At 24.5% G+C, this 22,442-nt stretch overlaps 2 protein-coding genes across 5 annotated transcripts; both read right to left on the reverse strand.

Moving 5' to 3' along the window:
• Window positions 1-3,953: 3,953 nt before the first annotated feature.
• On the reverse strand, window positions 3,954-11,133 carry LOC126894023 (uncharacterized). 3 transcript variants are annotated; one of them, XM_050664650.1, is made up of 4 exons: window positions 11,022-11,104; window positions 10,852-10,906; window positions 5,125-5,278; window positions 3,956-4,433 (listed from the first exon to the last, which is right to left on the reverse strand). In XM_050664650.1, exons 3-4 carry the CDS (start codon window positions 5,260-5,262, stop codon window positions 4,191-4,193), a joined length of 381 nt encoding a protein of 126 aa, XP_050520607.1. In that variant the 5' UTR covers window positions 5,263-5,278; window positions 10,852-10,906; window positions 11,022-11,104; the 3' UTR covers window positions 3,956-4,190. The 3 variants fall into 3 exon arrangements, with proteins under 3 accessions (XP_050520608.1, XP_050520607.1, XP_050520606.1); XM_050664651.1 differs by lacking the exon at window positions 10,852-10,906 and having other exon boundaries at window positions 3,954-4,433; window positions 11,022-11,133; XM_050664649.1 differs by lacking the exon at window positions 11,022-11,104 and having other exon boundaries at window positions 10,852-11,015.
• Window positions 11,134-15,205: 4,072 nt separating this feature from the next.
• LOC126907876 (uncharacterized) lies at window positions 15,206-20,738 on the reverse strand. Of its 2 annotated transcripts, none has more exons than XM_050689537.1 (2): window positions 19,990-20,738; window positions 15,206-16,012 (listed from the first exon to the last, which is right to left on the reverse strand). In XM_050689537.1, exons 1-2 carry the CDS (start codon window positions 20,006-20,008, stop codon window positions 15,279-15,281), a joined length of 753 nt encoding a protein of 250 aa, XP_050545494.1. In that variant the 5' UTR covers window positions 20,009-20,738; the 3' UTR covers window positions 15,206-15,278. The 2 variants fall into 2 exon arrangements, with proteins under 2 accessions (XP_050545494.1, XP_050545485.1); XM_050689528.1 differs by having other exon boundaries at window positions 15,206-16,048.
• Between the last annotated feature and the right edge of the window lie 1,704 nt (window positions 20,739-22,442).

Consider the following 22,442-nt stretch of genomic DNA (forward strand, 5'->3'; position numbering starts at 1 on the left):
AATTACCGATGAAAAACAACTTTTGACCTATTATTAAGTTATTATCATTTTAAAATATATATTAGAGGTGAGACGCAGGTATGATAATTTTTATCATTAAACATTTCTCTGCCTAGATATAAAAATGTTCGTAACTTTTGAAGTACTAATCAAAAATTTGTTATCAATTAGTTATTTTCTTAATTTGATCAATTTTGTATGCAATCATATTATGTATGTTGCTATTTAAAAAAACAAGTTCAATACTTTATAATGTATACGGAATAAATTAAAAATAAATCAGAAAATTATGAAACTAAAAAATATCAAAAATAAATTTCTTAACATAGTTATTATTTTAAGAGAAATACAAATCTGTAGATAGTGTTTAATTTTAATAAATTGATGGATTATTCCAAAATCTATATGATCTCCTATTTCCTTATTTATATTCTGATTACATATTTTATGATTTATAAGTGTAATATATTAATAAATATATATTTATAATATATAAATATTTAAAGGGAAATAGTTTTATTTAAAAAAAAATCATATCGAATAAAAGAGGTATATAAATAGTATTAATCAAGAAAAAATTGTATTGATCAATACATTTTTCAAAAAGTTATAGGTTTATAAAATTAAAAATATAAAAAAGAATTATTTTACAAAAATCTTTTTTTTTATTAACTTTGATGTCCGTTTTCGCCATTAAAACAAAATAAAATCCCAATTTTTTTTTCCATAATAAAGTATATTACATAAGCTTTGATTTGAAGTATATATAAAAGTGTCAGTATTTCCAAAACACTTCCAAAAATTAGATTGAAAGTTCTACTTTCTATATGCATTTTTAAGTTTTGAACCCCTTTGTATTAAGGGAAATGGTTCGATTTAATAAAAATATTATGTCCAATGAAAGAAGTATATAAATATTATTTCTCATAAAAAAATGGTATTCATCCATATATTTTTCAAAAAGTTATAGCATTTAAAGTTAAAAATGTAAAACATAAAATCAAGACTTTTAACACAAAAATAGTATACAGTATCCATTTTCACCGTGAAGATAAAATAAAGTCCGAAATTTTTTTTTTTTTTCATAATAAAGTACATTAACTTTAATTTAAGATATATATAAAAATTTCAGTATTTCCGGAACACTTTCAAAACTTAAGTTGGAAAAGTTTATTTTTTGTGAAAAAGTTGTCATTTTGAATCCCTCCCTGTGGACTGGTAAAGGGTTAAATTTATAAAAAAAAATATACCAAATGATAGGTAAAGACATCAAGCATCTATAAAAAAAAATTATATTGATTTGTTCATTTTTGAGAAAGTTATGGCAGTTTTAAGTAAAAATAATTGAAAAAATGTCGAATATTAGCGATTTTAAATTTTGAGGGTAATTTCTTCGATTAGATACTATTTGTGATATTTTGACGTATCGTTGAAAGAAATCGGTTCGGTGAGAGCTGAGAAAAAGTGTTAACAGACACCAAAAAAATAAATAAATTAAAAAAAAACATGGCATATTAAAATTAATACCTTCTCAGCTTCGCATCGAAGTTAATAAATAATTTTAAGCAACTAAATTATTGGCAGATAGTTGTTAATAAATATGATAACAAAAAAAGTAAATATAATAATTAATACAAAAAGTAGTCATAGTGATGTAAAATTGCCTTAAGAATATTTTCAAAAGACAAAAATATTCTTTTTAACTTGTTTTTATTGTATTTTACATTATTGTAAACGGGCATAAAAAAAAACAATTGATCACTACCAAATATTTTTAGCTTCAGATAATTTGATCAAACCATAGAAATAAAAGAAAATTGAGAAACTGTAGAAATGCAAAACAATACCGAGAAGACTTGGATATGAAACACGCAGTATATGTAAATGATATTTTTCAGTGATTAAAATCTATCGTACAACTATCAACATTATCATAAATGCTTCCATACAAATCTGTTAAAATTTAGAAATTGTATACAAGAAATTTTTCTTGACTGTAGTTTAGGTTTTCCTTTGAATTTTGCATAAAACATGCTAAAAGAAAGCTTATTGTTTCTAGTATACCGAATTAAAATTTCATTAGAATCACTGTTTCTTTTTTTATGTTTAGTAGTTTCAAAATTCACACATTTTTGTTTGGAACATATTTTACAATAGCATAATTTTAAGATATTTTATTAAACTTCTAAAGTTAAGGAGTTTTACAATTTTTGTAGGTGATATTTTCAACTAGATTAAATTTGGGTTCTTATGGCGTATAGATTATCAAAATCGTGCCAGAAAGAGCTGAAATTTTTATGGAGAGTCATAAAATAAACTATATCATCACAAAACTAATACCTTCTCAGATTCAGAAAAAATTGATAAGCCATAAAAATGTACACAATTTAAGAAACTATAGGAATATACAACAATAAAGAAGCCATTGAAATGTAGTAATTTAAATAAAAAGGGGGACGTTATAGCGTATAGAAAGGTATAATTAAGGTATATAAATGGTGGACTATATTATTTGGTTGAATAATAAGTTATTAATAATAACATGTTGCGTAATTAAATAAAATAATAATATACGTATTACATATCTCTTTTAATAATTTATCATGCTAAATCTGTTTGTATTCTAAAAATCACGATTCAAATTTTGTAACTACCTTCGCATTGTAACAGTTTATTAAGTAATCCAATATTGATATTTTACTCTGTTTTTACAAACTACCATGTATTATATTTGTCGATATAATTCCTTACAAAAATATTTTTAATACATAATACAATCTTATTGTGATTTTGTGACTGAGTTTTTGTATCCTCAATATTGTAATATTTCTCTCTTTTTTTTTTTCTTTATCCGCCCGTTAAGGGCCATAGTGACCTCTCCCAAAGGAGGAGGTTTCTAAACCATTGATACTCCGAGTCTGGTGGTTAGTACGTCGCCCGAGAGAGGGACGGCACTGTCGCGTTACCGACTCAGCCACACCGTCCCTCTCTTTATATTTCTTTATAATATATCTCTTATTTTATTAAAAGAACTTTACCCTTATTAACTTAAGTACTTTATCCTTATTTTTTTTTTGTATCTATGTAAAAATGTATTATGTTAATATTGTTGCGGCTAAATGAATACTTATGCTAGTGTCTTGTAAGGATGCGGTCTAATTGTCACCAAGATAAAAATTTATCACTAAAAAATACTCTAGAAGTTTATTCTGCATTGTTTGCCGATACTTCCCTTAAAAAAAAATAATGATTAAGAAAACAGTTTGGGACTAGATACCAATACACATAGTCTTACTGAGATATTTAAACCTAATGTCCCTTAATCTATAATAAGCTATAGAAATGAACAAAATTTAAGACCATATGAATGCACAAAAATTAAGTAGCTATAAAAATGCAAAAAGTTTAAGAAGCCATAAAAATGTATAAGCATAAAGAATTCTACAATCATTTTTTGACTAAAATGTTTTAGTTAGAGAATTTTCGATATTTTTGTTATCATGCTATTAACTATGTAAAAGATGATTATTTCCTATTATAAATTTTCAATAAATAATCATTACTTCAAATAATCTTCAACTATAATGTTTATTACCTCACTTTAAATTAAATTTCAATATATTTGAAAAGGTTAATTTCATTTTTAGAGGGCTTTGCTATCAAATCCCCTTCATAACGTTACTCAAATGATTATTCAAAAAAAAAATTTCAAACATTATAGAAGCCTAAAAACTAGCTTTTTCTAATCAAATTCTAATATTTATTTTTCATAATAATTTCTTAAAAAAAAGTATACTGAATTTTTGTTTTTCAAATTTAATAAAGTTGAAAAGATTTATTTATTTCTATAAAATATATTGAGAGTTAATATTTGAAATCCAATTTTTTACTGTTTACATTAGATTTTAAAACAATTTTTTTTTAAATTGTGATATATGAATCATAAAAGTTCTAATATTATTTTTTTATAAAATACGTATTATATTTGTATTAAAAATATAAAATACATCACTCTTCTGTTATTTAAAAATTATAATTTATGACTAAAATCCCGTTAAAACTAATAAATACATTTTATAATAGTAGAATAGCTATTATATAAAAGAAAAATCTGGCCTAATTAAATTACACAGACTTAAAAATAACTCATCATATTGAAATAATTAAAAAAAATCAAAGTAGTTTATATTCTATCGAGATGTTGGCAAGAGGCCAGCGTTCTTCAGGATGTGGAATATTTGCTCTCTTGGGATTTTCTCTGTATCTCTGTCTACAGCATGTTGTTCACCGGGTCCAAACCAACTGTTTTTAGCGAGGGATTCAGCAATACGTGGATTTTTGTAAAAGGAATTTTGCATGTTAGCGGGTAATAGAGAGTCTCGTTGAAATGCCGCTACTACAATAGGATTAATTGGTTTTCCAAAAACGTTAGGCTGCAAATAAACATTTAATGAAATAATTATCATTCACTAAAACGAAAATAATAGTCTTGTTATCTTATTTTGTAAAATAATTCCTACTAATATATAACTACTTTATAAAAGTTACTAACTCTAAAATAAAAATGTTTAAGTTTATAATTGTATGTTCGTTTTTAAATATAAACAAATCTAATGGAAATTTCAATGATTCTATAACATTTACTTGACTTTGCAGTGTATTGTTTCAAGTGATTGCCATTTGAAACGAGTCACTTGTAAATGATGGACATTTACACGATTAGAAGTTAAAATTCAATGAATTTTTAGTCTTGACACGTTTTTTATTATTTTATATATAGGAACCGATACAGTAATAAAAATTAATTAGTTTTCAAAATTATATAGCTCAAGGAAAAGGTAGTAAAACATTTTCACTGTTGACCTCTGACACGGCTATCGAATATCGTCACAGTGTATATAATTGAGCATTGAAATCAACAAATAATTACAATTTCACTACCATAGAAGAATATCATAATTTTTACGTCGGAAATAATATTATAAAAAATGATTTAAATACGACTAATTAAATCAATTTTTTTAATAAAAATAAAACGAAAAATATTGAAAGGAGAGATATTCCAAGTCTTAAAGACTGTTCATTAATACTACAATGTTTACTGATCATTAATAAATTACTTACCGGTGGAATTATAGCGTTGTTCAATAATGGCTGGTCGAATTGAAGTGGTGGCATAAGAACTAGGGATAAATCTTGAGGCCTAGCTGATGCAATAGCAAAAAGTGCTACTATTAATGCCAAGGCTAAATCAATTTTCATTTTTATGTTATGGTACCTGAGATTAAAAAATAATATGTAAGTTATAATAAATCATTTGTGTTTGAATATTTTTGTGTTAAATCACCAGAATAAACACCGGATATAAACTTTTAGTGTTTATTAATCATGTTTACGAGTCATACAGTATTATAAACAACATCCGTTGCTTTAACCGGAATTGAAGTCACTGAGGTGAATTTTCACGACCGTTTATTATGATTTTGAATATAATTCGCGTATTTTTTATTGAAATAGTTTTTAAAAATATTTGAAATTTATAGCCTAATAATACAATATTTATATTCATTTGCAGTTTAGTAATACAAAACCATTAAAAATATACTTTTAACTTTAATTATTAACGATTTATTTTTTAACTATTAAATAATCGTAATAAAGTAATATTCATCACACCAAAAAATATATTTTCTCATAAAATACTATCTAAAATATATTTCTTAAAACTCTGTTTTACAGCTTGATATTAACCTAAAACGCTTGTCCCCAATACGTCTCCCGAAAAAAATCCAAAAGAATCGAGTTAAAATAATGTAATAATAAGCTACCTAACATCAAATATTTTAAAGAATATTTTCATAACTTGAGATCAATTCACTTGTATTCATATTATAATGTTTTTTAATAAAAAACAAAATAATGAAAATTGTGTATATTAATTAATGAATACACAAGCATGCACAAATTAAAAGCTAGAAACCATTAGTCATTTAATGAAAATTGTTTTTTGGTAAATACAATTAATATACTATACACATATTCATTTTATATGAATATGCGATAATTATGAAATTAGACCGTCTTTAAAACTTATTTTTATGATAAACATTTTTATTAAAACAAAGTTTAATGTATTAGCCAAAACAGTATACAGACTTAATCGGTTGTGGGGTATAATTTTTAAAAAAATAAGTCTAAAGAGAATAAAAAAAACTATGAGAAAAGGTCTCTTTCCCTTTATTTTGCTCACCATAATAAATTAAACTCTACTTTGCATGCAAAAAAGCACACTGAACATTTGAATCTAAAAATGTAGGGCGTGTGCGATTAGTGTTTTGCGTAAATAACTCATAAACTTCCAAAACGCCAAACATGAAAAACAAAAGGTTTGTTAAAAAATAATTATAGTACTAATATAGCATAACTAAACAAATGTTTGTCAATTTCAATATAAGGAGAGAAAATCGCGTAATTTTAATGAAATATATTATTAAAAATAAATGACATTTAGAAGTTAATAGGCAATTAGTATGAAATTGGGTTATTCGAATATCTTCTCTGAATTCTTAAACACAACTTATACAGTAATATAATCCTACAATTAGAAGATAAACATGTTAGAGTTAAAAAAAAGTCTGCTAATTTATATATTAAGGATAGAAGTATTTATCATACGAATCTTTTATTTTAAAAATGTAAGCTTTGGATAGGTTTTTTTTATTTTAGATTTTGTATTTTTATAACAGTATCCTTTAACTATGGCACAATTTAGTAACATCCCTGGTTTTATTAAATTCTCATGTATTGCAATAAATGTATTAATATTTTATTGCATTCCTTCGGTTAAGTTACCATTGTTGTTATATAAAGTTCAAAAATGTGTTGTGAATCATAATCTCATGTCACCAATTGTCGTCTTGTGTTAACGGATTAATTATAATCACGTGATTTCAATATTAATTCGATATTATATAACGAAAACATTTATGTTTATTAAACAATCAATTGTGTGGTATGAATGATAAAAATGTATACACTAAAGAAACAGCCTCAAATATTCAATAATGATGCTTGTTATTAGTATTGTTGACCCAAAAATTACCTCATAATTTAACATGGATATTGTTCGCTTAGAAAATAAGATTAATATTTTTATGACGCGTAAATTAAAAATTATAAATGCAATAGTATTAGTAATCTGTGTAATTTTTGATTATTGATTTAGAGATTATGTACTCAAAACAATATAGTTTTGTCGACTTTGAATATTTTTTTTTAGTAAGACGTTATGTTTAACTAGATTTGCTTATATCGCCACCTTAATGGCAATTCACTGTATATGGCAATATTTATACTTAAGAGAAGAGCCGGAAAAATTCGTCTTTTCTTAAAATCGTATGACTTTTGTATTTTTATAGGTAGCCCTTCAATTTTTTTTTTTTTATTTATAACATAATATTTTACTTTTTGTTCTAATATTCTATAAAACAAACATATATTTTTTTATTATGTATTAGTTTTAGATTTTTAGTATTTTATATTAGTTTCTTAGTGTCTATGAGATGTGTTCAGAAAATAATGGGAATTTTTTAATTTCACAGGTTTGGATAGACTGATTATCAAATTTTTTTTTTTTATATAAAATGTTGGTACACTTTTCCCTGAAATATGATAAAATTTTCAGTTGGATTGATTTTTAATTTTGTCAGTAGCAGCCGCTACAGTTATACGTGTTTAAATGAACTCAGCGATTTTCGTTTGTTAAAAAAAGTAGATCAAAGGATTTATATCAAATTTTGCGGAAATATAAAATAATGTATAACAACGTATGTGAAATGTTAATGATAAGTCTGCAATGATTAAAACAAGGGTTTACGAGTGGTATAAGCGTTTCCAAAATAGCATTGAAGACGTTGAAGATGACGAACGCCCCAGTACATTAACAACCGATGAAAACGTGGAAAAAGTGAAAAAAATGATTATGAACGATCGCCGAATCACAATCAGAGAAGTCGCTGATAATGTTGGAATATCGATTGACTCATATCATGAAATTTTTTCGAATATTTTGGGTATGAAACGCAAAATTTGTTCTGAAATTGTTGAATTTTGAACAAAAACAGCGGCGAATGGAAGTTGTTAATGAGTCACGTAATGAAGTCAACGATGATGCAGAATTATTGAAACGTGTTATAACAGATGACAGAACATGGGTTTATTGATACGACGTCGAAATTAAGGTTCAATCGTCCCATAGGAGGCATTCTGGATCGTCAAGAACGAATAAGGATCAACAATTGTTATAGAACGTGAAGGTTAGCTCACTGTTTTCATTGACTTTAATAGCATAGTGTATCATGAATTCTTACCACGAGGTCAATAAGGAATACTATCTACAAGTTCAATGCCGTTTGCGTGGAGCAATCCGAAAAAATCGCCCGGATTTGTAGCAAAACATTTCATGGGTTTTGTACTACCATAACTCATCTGCTCACACTTCATTGCTTGTTCGTGAATTTTTGCTCAAAAACAACACTGTACCGATGCCCCAGCCTTTAAATTCGCCATACGTGACTCCATGTGACGTTTTTCTATTTCCAAAAATAAAGAGAACCATAAAGGCCCGTTGTTTTACAAGCATAGATGATATTAAAAGCGCATCGCCGAATGAACTGAAAGCTATCCCTAAGATGGAGTTAGAAAAGTCTTTCGAGTATTGGAAGAAACGTTGGCACAAGTGTATAATATCTAATGGAGACTTTTTTGAAAGCGACTACATTAATGTAGACGAATTTATAAATATTTTTTTCAAAAAACGAAAATTTCCGTTATTTTCTGAACATATCTCGTATGTCAAAATTTAAAAAAATATTGGCGCTTAACACAAGTGGTGGTCAAATGATTTTACTATGGAGGAAGGTACGAAAAATATGTTTGATAAAAATCACCATGGGAGCTCTATCCCCATACCCCAGAGCTTTTTTATTTGTATTTCTATAATTAAAATTAATTATATAAAATATATTTGTATTATATCAATATATTATTATGGATTATTAAATATGAATAAATGATTTTTTTTAACCCTGTTTCAAATATTAAATTTATTTTGAAATAGTATCCCGTCAAATTTTCTTACATATAAATAAAAACGAAGATTTAAAATTTTATCTTCCAAATATGTATAATCAATATTTTTTTTCATATAATTTCTTTAATAACTTATCATACATGTGTATAAAACATCTATAATATAAATTATACATAATGAAAATTGTACAACATTTTCCAAAATGATATGTGAATGGGGAGAGATCTATGCCTCCTCTTCTAATCCCCTCCTATTGGTTGGGTTAAATACGTCAACATTCATGAGATATACCTCTAATTTTATCATTTTAATTCGTTGAGAATGACTGTTGAAACAACTTGGTTTTAGTTATTTAAATTTATTTAAATTGTAAATTTAAATTGTTGATTTCTTTATTATTTACTTAAATTTCACTAATCGTTTTAATCTTATTGTTAGTTTTTTTGGTCGTAGAATAAATAATTAAACGTTTTCTTATAACATATGGAAGCAAGAGAAATTTAAAATCTTACTAGAAATGAATAAATATCAAAATCATACAAAAAAGAAAACTGATTTATTAAATACTATCATATTTCTTGTTTAACAAGTTTAGTGATATATTGTTACGTGTAAATTAAAAAAAACTATACCATTAGATAATTTTTTCTTCATTAACTATTTTTTATCAAATGCTACTAAATTAATAATTGATATTTAAAAATTCTAACGTTTTCCACACATATTATTAGTATTTAGCACTAAAAACAACTTTATTTTCGTAGTAAGCTAAGAAATTACAGTGCATAGATTTACATTAATAATGTAGGGCACTGTATAACTGTCGGGGTTTTTGCTCATGATTACAACTTCTATATAGGATGATGATATAACATTCTACATATGATCTACATGATGATGGATAATTAAACGCAAATAAACTGAACCATAAAAAAAAAGAAAGTAATTATTCTGTAGACATGCACCGGTTCTTCATAAGTTTCCTGCTTATTAGACAACCAGTTTGACCTTAAATAGCAAAGCAATCTTGTATTATGAGACAAAAATTTTACAGTAGTGCTAATAATTATTACAGCCATATTGACATGTTTTTGCTTGTATTATTTTATAATCATTTAATGTTTTCTTTTTTTACTGTCACGAATAAATGTCACTTTGTACAGAAATCTAGAAAAACAAAACAATTTTTTCCAAGTACTATTATTAGAAACATGTTTAACTACAAACTTAGCGAATAGAATGTTCACAAATGATAAATAATATTTTATTTGCAATTATTGAATTGTCTCAAAAATTTATTTTTAAAAAATTACCACTCATGTAATTTAATAATAAGGTATGGTTAAAACTAAATCAAGTTAAAAAGAAAAAGCTAACATTTTTTGCAATACTTATAATTTTAGAGTTTTCAAATGTAAATTCTGATTTTAAATAAAAAAATTTAAGTTATCCAAGAAATAAAATAATAATAAAAAAAAGTTAAACAGAAAATTCTAAAAAATTCAACTTATTAACACAAAAAATATTTTCTATTCAGAGATCAAAGAGTTTACATTACATAACTATTGCATTTAAAATAAGAACTATAAAATATAAATATAAACGTTTACTTAATAGACTGTTTACAAATTAAAATCATTAGAGTGTTACTTCAAATGTAATATGCAATATTTGCATCTCAATATTTGGACAACTATAAACTTTTAAACATAACAATAATAAATGATTTAAATATACTAATTAACTGTATTAGTACTTACTATTACTATAATTACTATTACACGTTTGATGATATTAAGTAAATTTATTTTGTGACTACAAAAAAAAAAAAGAAGAAAAATGTTATTTAGAGGTACTTAACGATACCACACAATTGCCAACTACTAATGTATAAGGTAAAAAACGCGACACAAAGCCGAGAAGAACTCACTTGGGTATTTGAACAAAAAATCACTTTCACTGTCGAAGGCTTAAATCGTTTTGCCAGAAGCTGTCACATTGCAATACTAAATCCTTCGTCCTACTTTCCACCTGACTGTTTATACTAATGTTTTAAGAAAAAAAATATATATATATATATATTACTCCCACGTCCCATCTTTCTTACATTAGATCACCGAAGAGTAACTAAGACTATTAGATTAATCAATATATGTTCATGTTTGTTTTTTTGCTTGATATATCAACTTGTGAAAAACATTAAAATTACACTTAAATACTTATTTTAATAATTTGTAATAGATATAATAAATTATTTCCTCAAAAATACCATGAATAATCTGTGAAATATTTGTGTTACAACAAAAGTTGTAATAGGGTTTGATCCTCATATACATATATACAGCCTCCATAAATAGTGAAGGGTGAAGTTAAGCGAAAAGACAAAAAAAAATAATACATCATGTGATCTAATTCCAGACAAGTGAAATAGAGCATAGGACTATTGACACTACAACCATCCAAGCTAACAATTACATTATAATATAAAAACCAAAAATTGTTTACAAATTGGAAATACACATACGTATGACTTACATTATATGAATATTTTATTCATACAGTTTGTGAAGATATGAATAGTTAAAATTTTTTCTATATCTATTTAATAGTAGTAATTTTTAAATGATCAGATATCATTGTGTAACTAACCAAATTAATTCCGATTGTATTATGTCTGTTTAGTTGAAAAGATTTTAGATTTTTATTAACCTAACAGTGGTCTTGAACATTATTGTAAATATTAAGTAGTTTGGAAAAATAATTTATAATTAGAGAAAGATAATCTAAAATTCTTAAATAAATAATTCATTAACTTTTGTGATCACTCAATTTTTGTTCATTTTATGCCATTAGGATAAAATAATTCACACCAATACAAAATATTCACCAGAATGATAATTGAAAAAATATTTCAACATAAACTACATTTTGGAAATTATACTTATGCATTACTACTCAAACTTTAACGAAAATAATTTTGTCTTCTAATATGGGCATATAAAATTCTCTTGTAAAAATTAAATTTCTTTACACTTTTCCATGCAACAAAGCTAGAGAAAATTAATAGTAAGATTTATTGAATAAAAACCACTTTTTAAATGAGGTCAAGTTTTTAAATAAATAATCATTCGAAAAAATTCAAAACCTAATTTTCTAACAATTTTTTGTTTTTAATTACTCTACAACAGATTTTAAGTTATTAATCAATTCACGTCATGTTTCTATGAAAATTATTTGTAATCCTGGTAAATTCAGTCTGCTTTATAAAACTAGCAATGTAAATCGGAGTACCAATTAATCGCCAAATTTATTTATTTAAATTGATCAAAATTACCCAGTTATAATAATATTATGGTGTATTAATACTAACCCGATTTCACAATGATCTTTTAAAGGAAAAAAACGTCTTCCTTTCTCGCGAAAACAGAAGATTCAATGACCAATACTTTGTATGTATGTCGTAATTCTATTTTGCAACCAAAGAGTAGGTGAGAGTTCAGCCGTCACAGTCACGAATAATTTTAATTATAACTTTAATATTATTATTCATAAGCATTCTAATATAACAAAGTAGAGACGCCAGGCACATAACTGGCCTTGAAAGTGTAAGTAATAATCGGAAGTATAAAATGGGAAACGTATAATAGTTAACGATATACCACAATATTACCACAATAATATTTGTATTAATACAAATATTCTATAAAAATTTTAAAAAAAGAGTATATTAACAAACACTAGATTAGGTTAAGTAAAATATCAAATCCTATAAATTATTTTTTTAAAGAACAACGTCTCAGATTATCTGAATTAGACACTCTGATAGGTAGTGAAAAAACTAGAGTAAAAGTACAGGAAGTGTTAAAACTGTGTAAGGCTCACAAAGCTTTTGAGGTCTCCACCCTCATACCCCCAATCCATAGCATTAATATTTTTGATCTCTGATATATTTAAGTGCCTAGTATATGCTAAATAACGATTGTATTTACTGCAATAAGAGTATAATGTAAAAAAAAAAATATATATATATATATAATTATTAAAATATTGTGTTAATATAACTAAATACAATATTTGAATTAAAATAATTGAATAAAATAAAATATTAAATTAAATTAAAACAAATAACTTTAAAAATTGTGTAAAAATTTAATTCAGACTAATTAGTTAGCCTGGATTACTTAAAATGTAATCTAGAGTGAATTTAATTATTATACAATGTATTATTTTTGACTTACAGAAGAAAATAGCAAGACGATTTGTTAGTTCTTTACAAATTTGAGTTCAGCTAATTAATCTTTAATTAAAATTAATTGAATATTTATTCATTTATTATTATAAAATTAATTATCAAATTTCATAAATTGTTATGTTCATTGAAATTTTTTAATACAAACAAAATTTAAATCATTTTATATGTTATATTGAATAATAATTAAAATTAAAATTAAATTAATTAATATAAAATTGTGCTTTAGAATATTATTAGTAATATCTTATACATATAAGTGCATATATAATTCATCGTAGATTTGGTCTCCGGAACGATAGTTACTGGTCTGAGGTTCGAGTTATACTGTTGACTAAACTTGTTTATTAACTTTTATCGTTATTGTAATTTGTGTTATTGTTTATATTTTTGTCGTTGTAATTGTTTTGTTTTTATTATTATCGCTGTTTTTGTTTTTGGCGTTATTATTGTTACTACTGTTTATGTTATTTTTATTTTTCATCAAACATGAAAAAAAATTGATTAAAAAATAATTTGATTTAGACGGCTAGGTACAGAAAAGAATAAGTGCATGTATTAATTTTCTATTCAAAATATATAGTGTAAAAGTTCGAGAAGTCTTTTTATTTTTACTCGCCTTTATTCCAACTACTTGAGGTTGGCCACCCTTATCCTAAATTTCTACTTTATACGATCTCTCACATCATCTACGAACACATCAGCTATCCACATATCGTATTCGATAACATCTCTCAATCTCTTTTTGGTCTTCCTCTACCTCTTCTTCCTTCAACATTCATTTCTACAACTGTTCTTACGGCTTCCGATTCTTTCCTTCTCATAACATGACCAAACCATCTAAGTCTATCTTCTCTCATCTTATCCATGATTGATACTACACATACACTCCCTCTTATATGATTTTCATATATCCAATTTTATTCAATTTTCTCCAATCACTCCACTCATTCTTCTATGCATATTCATTTCTGCTCTATTTTCTTGTCAACCGCCCAACACATTGAATCATAGCTAACCTAACTATAGTTTATAGAACTTACCTTTCAGCCTTATTGGAATTCTTTTATCGCATAACACACCAGACGCTTCTCTCCATTTCAACCACCCGCACTTAATCCTGTGTCTTACATCCTCGTCAATACCACCGCTCTTTTTCACAACTGACCCTAAATACTTAAAACTTTCCACCTCTTCTCAATCACGTCCTCTCTTATTGTCACTGATCTCCTCATTTCACCTACCTCGTGTTCTGCTTGTCAAACTCGTACTCTGTATACTTTGTCTTACTTTTAATTATTCTTAATATTTTTACTTCAAGAATGGTGATTTTTATTTCTTTCTTATAATTGTTCTTTATTATATATTTGATAAAAATACATTACAAATGTTATGAATATAAAGTTTTATAAATAATTTAATTTAATTAACAACAGTTTTCCAGTAAATAGATTCATTGATATATCATGCTGAGCTAAGCGAGTTAATAAATAAAAGTTAATTTAAAAATTTTAAATTTAAGTTAAACTTTTTTATTTTTTGATATTTTAGATTTTATGTTAACTTAATTTGTATTTTGTTCATAAAATGTCTAATTAACATAATATGTTAACTAGTATCCAAAAAATATAATATATTTTTTGGATTTTTCATTTAATATGTCTCTTTTTTAGTAAAATTCTGATTATAATTTTTTTTTTTTTGTATTAATTAAGTCGAAAACAATTTTAGAAATTACATATTTTGTCATAAACAAAATAATTATGAAGAGGAAAAGTAAACTAAAATTTTCTTGTAGTATAATTTTTAAGGATAAACAAGACAAAAAAATAAAACAATTTTTAAAAATGTATTTAATGACATAATTTAATTGAAACATTAGTTACATTATAATCTTCATTAATTCTAAAAATCATGAAGATTTCGACATTATAAATGTCATTTATTATCCGGTGGTAATAGAAAGTTAACCGGAACAAAAATTTTCCTTTTATCAGCTATATTTCCATATTGTGCATTTTTTTGAGATGCGCTTATATTAATTACTGATGAATTTTTATTCGTTGCCATACTTGACCTACCAAATGGAAAGTAGCCTTCACTCTCTACGATTATAGTGTCATCACAAGGTGCTTGTGTTGGAGGAGAAGGCGAAACTGGAAGTTGGGTAGGTGGCGCTGGATCGGGTGGTAAGTAAATTGGTGGAGACGCAATAACTTGGACTCCATCGTCTTCGTTGCATAATTTCTTGGTGCTACTATCTACACCTACTCCTCTTCCTTCTATCTGACCCCGTTCTGAAGTTCGTGGTTTATCTAGTAGTCTTGATTCAACTTGCGCCGGCAAATAATAATAGTAGTATATGTGATGATGCACATTTGTCACTTGGGTAGGTGTAGAATGCGACTGTGGAGGTTGATTTAACATAAAAGAGGATGATGGTTGTTGTATTGATTGTAATTGTGGAGGAAAAGGAAGCGAAGATGGTGAAGGTGGTGATGGAGGAAGGTGAGAAGAAGATGGTGATGGCGGTATTGCAAAGGTTGGCGTTTGGTAAAATTGAATCGGCTGGCGAAAATTGTCTTCAAAAAAAAAAGGTGTTAATTCCCTATAAAATGGTCGATATTGCAAAGACGGTGTTTGGTAAAACTGCGGTAGTGGTGAAGACCACGCTGAAACCAATGCAAATAAAATTGTTGAAGCTAACACTGAAAAACAAATAACAATTAATTAAAATATAATATACTTATACTTCTGGCTCACTTTTACTAACTTACAATTCATTTTAACATCTGATTAATTTAAATTAATTTAATTTTTATAGTAATTTATCGATATTTAACAATAAAACAAAGTTACTTTGTTTTACGTATAGCTAACATAAATTGCTAAGCAACATTTATTTAAATAAACACTATAGTTTTNCTAATCATAAATTGCTAAGCAACATTTATTTAAATAAACACTATAGTTTTAGAAATTATTTCAATTTGCAATTTTTTTTTTTAATGAGCGTTAAGTCAGACGATAATGTTAAGATAGCAAAGCAACTCAGGTAATATTACTAAATTAAATATTATAAGAGCATAACGCAAGTTGTACACAAATTTCTATTCCCATGAACGCACAATAATGGAGTCATATATAAGAACTCATCTAACAAGCACCTAAAAAACTAGACAATGCAACATAATTAACATGTACTTGAAAAATATACTATTTATTTATAAATATATTATATATAATATACATAGTACGTATATTATATGTATTACATATAATATAGAAAATTTTATCTTTGTATGTTTTATAGATATACAAATTATAATTATTTTTTACCAATATCAACATCTACCAATTAAAATTATATTGAACAAATAGTGTAATAATAATCATAACTATGATTATTATGAATAAGATGTTTACAATATTACTATAATAATAGTAATTTTAATGTAATACTTATACTATTTTTTTTATATTAGTACAAGTATACATACTTATTAATTCTTACATAATTTGAAAACACAATTTTAAGAATTATTGGAAGTGTTTAAATTTCCTTACAAAAATGTTGGTAAGTCCTATGAACTTATAAATACCTTAACATTAATAGAAGCTATTCTCAAAATATAACTGTTAAATATTTTTAATTTGACGAAAGTTATCATTATATTTTATGTGATTATATAACTTAATTTTATTTTTTAAATAAATTATGTAGCTAATAAAAAATTGCATTTGAAGCTTAAGGGTGATTCAAATAGTGAAAAACTTTAAATGAGTTTCAAAAAACAGGATATACCATCTGTGTTTTTTAATGAAGATATTTTACTTAAGTCTATTGAATATGAACCATACAAAAGTATTTCACCGCCGGAACGAATACAGCAAGTTCAATCAAAAACACATCAGTTTATTTTAGGTCATTATTAATATATACTGAGTGTTTGTTTAACTATGTCCTACATAATATCTAAAATACAATATAATTTTTTCTTTTTAGAAATTTGTAGTATACATTATTTTATAGTTTTCAGGAAACAATATGGTCATATCTTCTTCTATATCTCTTTTTATTTTATTAACTTAAGTTTTTAAAATGGAAAATATAAGTTTAACCAGATTACAAAATAAAAAATGATATACCTAATATAATACCTGGTCGATAACATCTGTTGGACCAGTATTTTGGAAATTATTAACTGTTTAATATAATTATTGGAAGTAAAACACGGATCTGTTTATTTTTATGTCTAGGCAATAATGAATTACACTACTCCTCCCGTCCTGTAATGTTAATATATTTTAAAATAAAATTCAAAAATTGTTATTGACCTGATATTATCTTAGATATATTATTTTCTAGTTTGTAATTTAGTTGAACATATATGTTTCGATTTAAAAATTAATTCTGATCAAATATTAAGGCATAAATAAGGATGTATAAATCATAAAACGTAGGATATTATTAACTTCTGTAAAGAAAAAATTACATTATGTTTTATATTTTTAAATTATTGAATAAGTCATAGTTAAACAAACACTCAGTAAAAATTAACCATAAGGAAATGATAAAGAAAATAATGATGATGATGTTAGTATTATTATTGGTAGTGTATCAAAACAATTTTTCAAATGGATATTTTTTATTATTTTTCTATTATTATTAGAATTATTTTATTATACATACAAATATAATTCTTTTATTACATAATTAGATATCGGTAATAATTTGGAGACAAAAGTATTTATTGCACAAGATAATCTAATGAGGAATGACTTTAATAAAAAATTATCAGCCCTGAATGAAAGATTGTCTTATAAATTAGAAAACGATATTGAACAGTTGAGATTAGATATGGATATGAAAAACGAACAAAATATCATACAATTTTTTAATGACATAGGCGAAACTTTTTTAGTAAGTATTATGTATATAATATTTTATCTACAAAATTAATTTTCATTTAAAATTTTTAAAAGATTATTGAAAATATAACTTTTAATTTTATTTAAACATTTTCATTGCTAATCCAAGATCAAAATTTACACACATATATTACTATAACATTATATAATTTTAAATCTTTTAAAGTTAAAATTTTACTAATAAGTTTTTATTACTAGACTTATACATATAGTATTTTTATATTTCATGTATGCGCCAGATACTATCAGCTTCATGCATAGATTTTCATAACAACGCTCATTTAATTAAATTAAAGCAAGCATTATTGTTTGTTAGTTACATAGATATACATATAGTAATTTATTCTTATCATGCATCGAGTGTTATTAACAATATTGTTCTCTGGTAAAATGTATATATAAATATATGAGTGAAGACATATAAAATAATATAGTAAATTACTTTTTCAAATAGAACAGTATTCCAGTTATTGAAAAAAATGCTAAGGATAAATGTCAGAAGGAATTAAAACAAAAAGAAATTGATACAAAGAAAAGATTATTGAGTAATTTTAATACATTTATGGAAGAAAGGGAATCTTTAAAGAAAAAAAAGAATTTTAGTGAAAAACGACGGGAGCTTCAAGACATAAGTGAATCGTATGAAAATCAAATTTCACATTGTCGTCAGCTTTTAGACGTTCAAATTAATGCCACGATAATGAATATTGAAAGAAAGAAAAAAAAATACGAAACGACATTAAAAAAAAAATATAGTAAAGAAATTACAAGTTTAAAAAACATCAAGTCCTTTAATAAGCCAAATGACAATTTTAAAATAACAACCAAATTGAATAAGTCCCATAACAAGTGTGACAATGACGTTTCAAATCCATTAAAAACTCACTTAAATGACAAGTTAAAGCAGCTAGAAGATATAGAAACCCATATTATGTTCTGTCAAAACAAAATCAAAGCAATTATCAATAATTATACTAAATTGGTCCCATTAGCTATGTGCTTAAACAAATCTGAGACCACTTATTTATTTGATAAACAGAAAATGTTAAAAAGGTACTTGGATGTTTAAAAATTACTTACATATAGCCTAATAATAAACTTATACAAATAATTAATACAAAAATCAAAATAAACTGTATATAATTATTTTAACATCTATTTTAATGAAATCAATTAATTTATGAAAAAAAATTTTTTTATTATTTATCGTTAACAGGAAAAATAAATCAATTTTTATTTTTTTAAAATTTCAAAGAAACCATTTTTCAATCTTTTTCTTACAAAAAATTGTTATGGATTGATAACAATTTCAGAACAATTACTCATTGAGTTATAATATTTTAATATATATAGTGGGTATAATATTATATTATAAAATTTATAATATAATATATTTAATATATTATCTTTATCATAATTAATCGTATATTTCAAAAACTCTTATTTCGAACAGATTTTAATACTTTATTTCGTATAAATTGGTAGTATAATAATTTTACATTAAATTTTTATAGCTTTCGTGAATAATATCAAAACTTAATTTAATATCTAAATGATTTACACTTTAAATTAAAAAGCTTTTAACGCTATTTGTTGACCCATAATCATGTGATATTTTATATAATTATAAGTTTAGAGTTATCACGATAAAAAAAGAACTTAAACTAAATTAATTCATTAGGGACGGTATATACAATATTCAATAATACTTTCTCACCATTTTTTGCCACAAACATCACGTACAAACAAGAATATACAAAGTCAGTGTTTGATTGCAAGTATTGTTCTTTGAATCCCCGTTCAATAACTGAAACTGAGTGTGCTGTGCAAACCACTTTTTATACAGACACTTTTTATTGATTGTTATTATTCTTTTTAGGAAAAAATCGTCTTAGTTATGCAAACCTCGAGTACTTCGTGATCCAAATATTATTTGGGTGACGATTTTTAACGTTTGTCCGGTTTTTAAAGTGAAATTATTAATTTTCAAATGAACTTTTAATGGAAACAAAAAATCATTTTACGTGATTAATTACTTATTCGAAATGCATCGTCCAAATATTTCAACATTTACGCACGATTCCCTGTAACATTAATACAGTTTTTATTGATTTTTATTTTTCGATTATTTATCCATATTAGACTAATTGTATTAAGGTGTAATAATGATATATTATAGTACTGCACGCAACGGAAGTTTTAATAAAAACGTCACTTTATATCCGGGTGGTCTAAACAACATATAAGAAGAAAAATTACTTTTAATAAGCCGGCTAATAATACGGTACAATTTTAATTTGTTTACATACCAAACAAGTTTAAATTCTTCATCAATGAAACCCAAATTTTCAAAAAAAAAAAAATTAAATGACATACGAATATAAAACACAGCTCAATGGTAACCCGGTATAATTGGGACAAGTATAGATGATATGTGACGAAATAACATAACTATCATAAAAAACCCTCCCATACGATTTCCTTAAATTAAAATACTAAAATATTAAATATTAAATGATTGTTAAATTATTTGCTTAATTGAAAATAAAGTAGTATTGAAAAATAGATTTTTACACAAATTAGTGAACACTTTCAAACTCTTCTTGAACTCAAGATTTTTATAAAAACTATAACGAAAGAAAAATTATGCTTTCTAATATACTCTAAATAAATTTCATTAAGATTAGTTTTAAAAATTAGGTATAGAATTTTTAAAATGCAAAAATATTTTTTGGAAATGCTATTTTTTTCAATATTGTTATTTGACAATTATTTTTTAATTTATTTTAAATGAGGTGGTTTTGTTCAGTTTTTCTGGTAGCTTCAATTAGATTAAAATCAGGTTCTTTTGATTCATAAACGAACAAGATCGGTCCAGTGCTAACTGAGAATTTTCATAGATAGACATAAAAAAACATGGTAAAATCAATACCTTCTCTGCCTCATAATAAAGTTAAAATATTTTTACATTTTTAATTACATCAAAATTATTTAGACATACTTTTAGGGGAGTGTCTCCATTTTTTTATTGAGTTAGCGAATTTCCACACTTATTTTTAGTGACCCACACAAATTATGTATTATTTCAAATTATTAATAATTATTTACAAAAAAAAAAAGGTTATCAATGAACAATTTTAAGAATAACCTGTCAAAAGTTCTCCAATTTATTATTTTTGTAATGATATTTTAGTTATTACTTAAATAATTTATATTTAATGATTTTCACATTTTATAAGTTTTAAAAACATTTTCAAATGGTCTATGATTAGAGTTTTTTTGGACAAATATTTTAATTTAATATTTTATTTTTATTCAACAATACTTATATTTATATTTAATTCTATAAAATAACGTTTTAACAAAATTATAAGTTTGCTAAAATAAAAATAATTAAGACTCACAGTAATAACGACACTAATTAAATAAAAAAAAAAAAGTAAAAGAAAAATCCGATTATATTTAAAATAAAAGTATATAGTTTTAATTATAATGTTACACTAATTATTATTTATATATTTAGTAATAAAATAATTACTAATCAAGATTATATAAATAATGAAAATCTTTTTTTTAAAACTTATTCTTTATTATCGTTCCGAATGAAAATGGTAATATTTAATTATTTAATTTTTAAGACAAAACGAAATGTGCCAAAACTCTTAATAAACGATAAATTATAAGAATTAGATAAGCATCTTTTTAGGATATATTAATTAGAGTATCATTGTTGGATTAATTATGATATTAATATAATCAACAAATACAGAATAATAACAATAGCAATATAATGTATTGTGCATAAGTGTATTAAATTTCATATACATTTTACTAAAACTTAATATAAAATAAAATTTTTTTTAATCAAATTATAATTTTATTATTAATAAATTTTATATCAAAACAGTTTTATGTGTGAATATTGACTTAAAACATTAATATAACACTTTTAAAAATTATGTCATAATTAATCGTATTTTTATTTCTGTAAGTTTCATTAATAATTTTATCAATTAGCTATCCAAAAACCTATAAACAAATTTATCCTTTACAATTAAAAGTATATATTTTTCCTTTAACATATGATTTTCCGTTCTTTTTTTTTGTATTTATTTCAATAAATAATTTATTGTGTAATGTGTATCAAAAAGATGATAAGTCATAAAATTG

This window comes from Daktulosphaira vitifoliae, unplaced genomic scaffold (genome assembly GCF_025091365.1).
Source record: "Daktulosphaira vitifoliae isolate Bord-2020 unplaced genomic scaffold, ASM2509136v1 Scaffold_1, whole genome shotgun sequence".
In the NCBI taxonomy this organism is placed as follows: Eukaryota; Metazoa; Arthropoda; class Insecta; order Hemiptera; family Phylloxeridae; genus Daktulosphaira; species Daktulosphaira vitifoliae.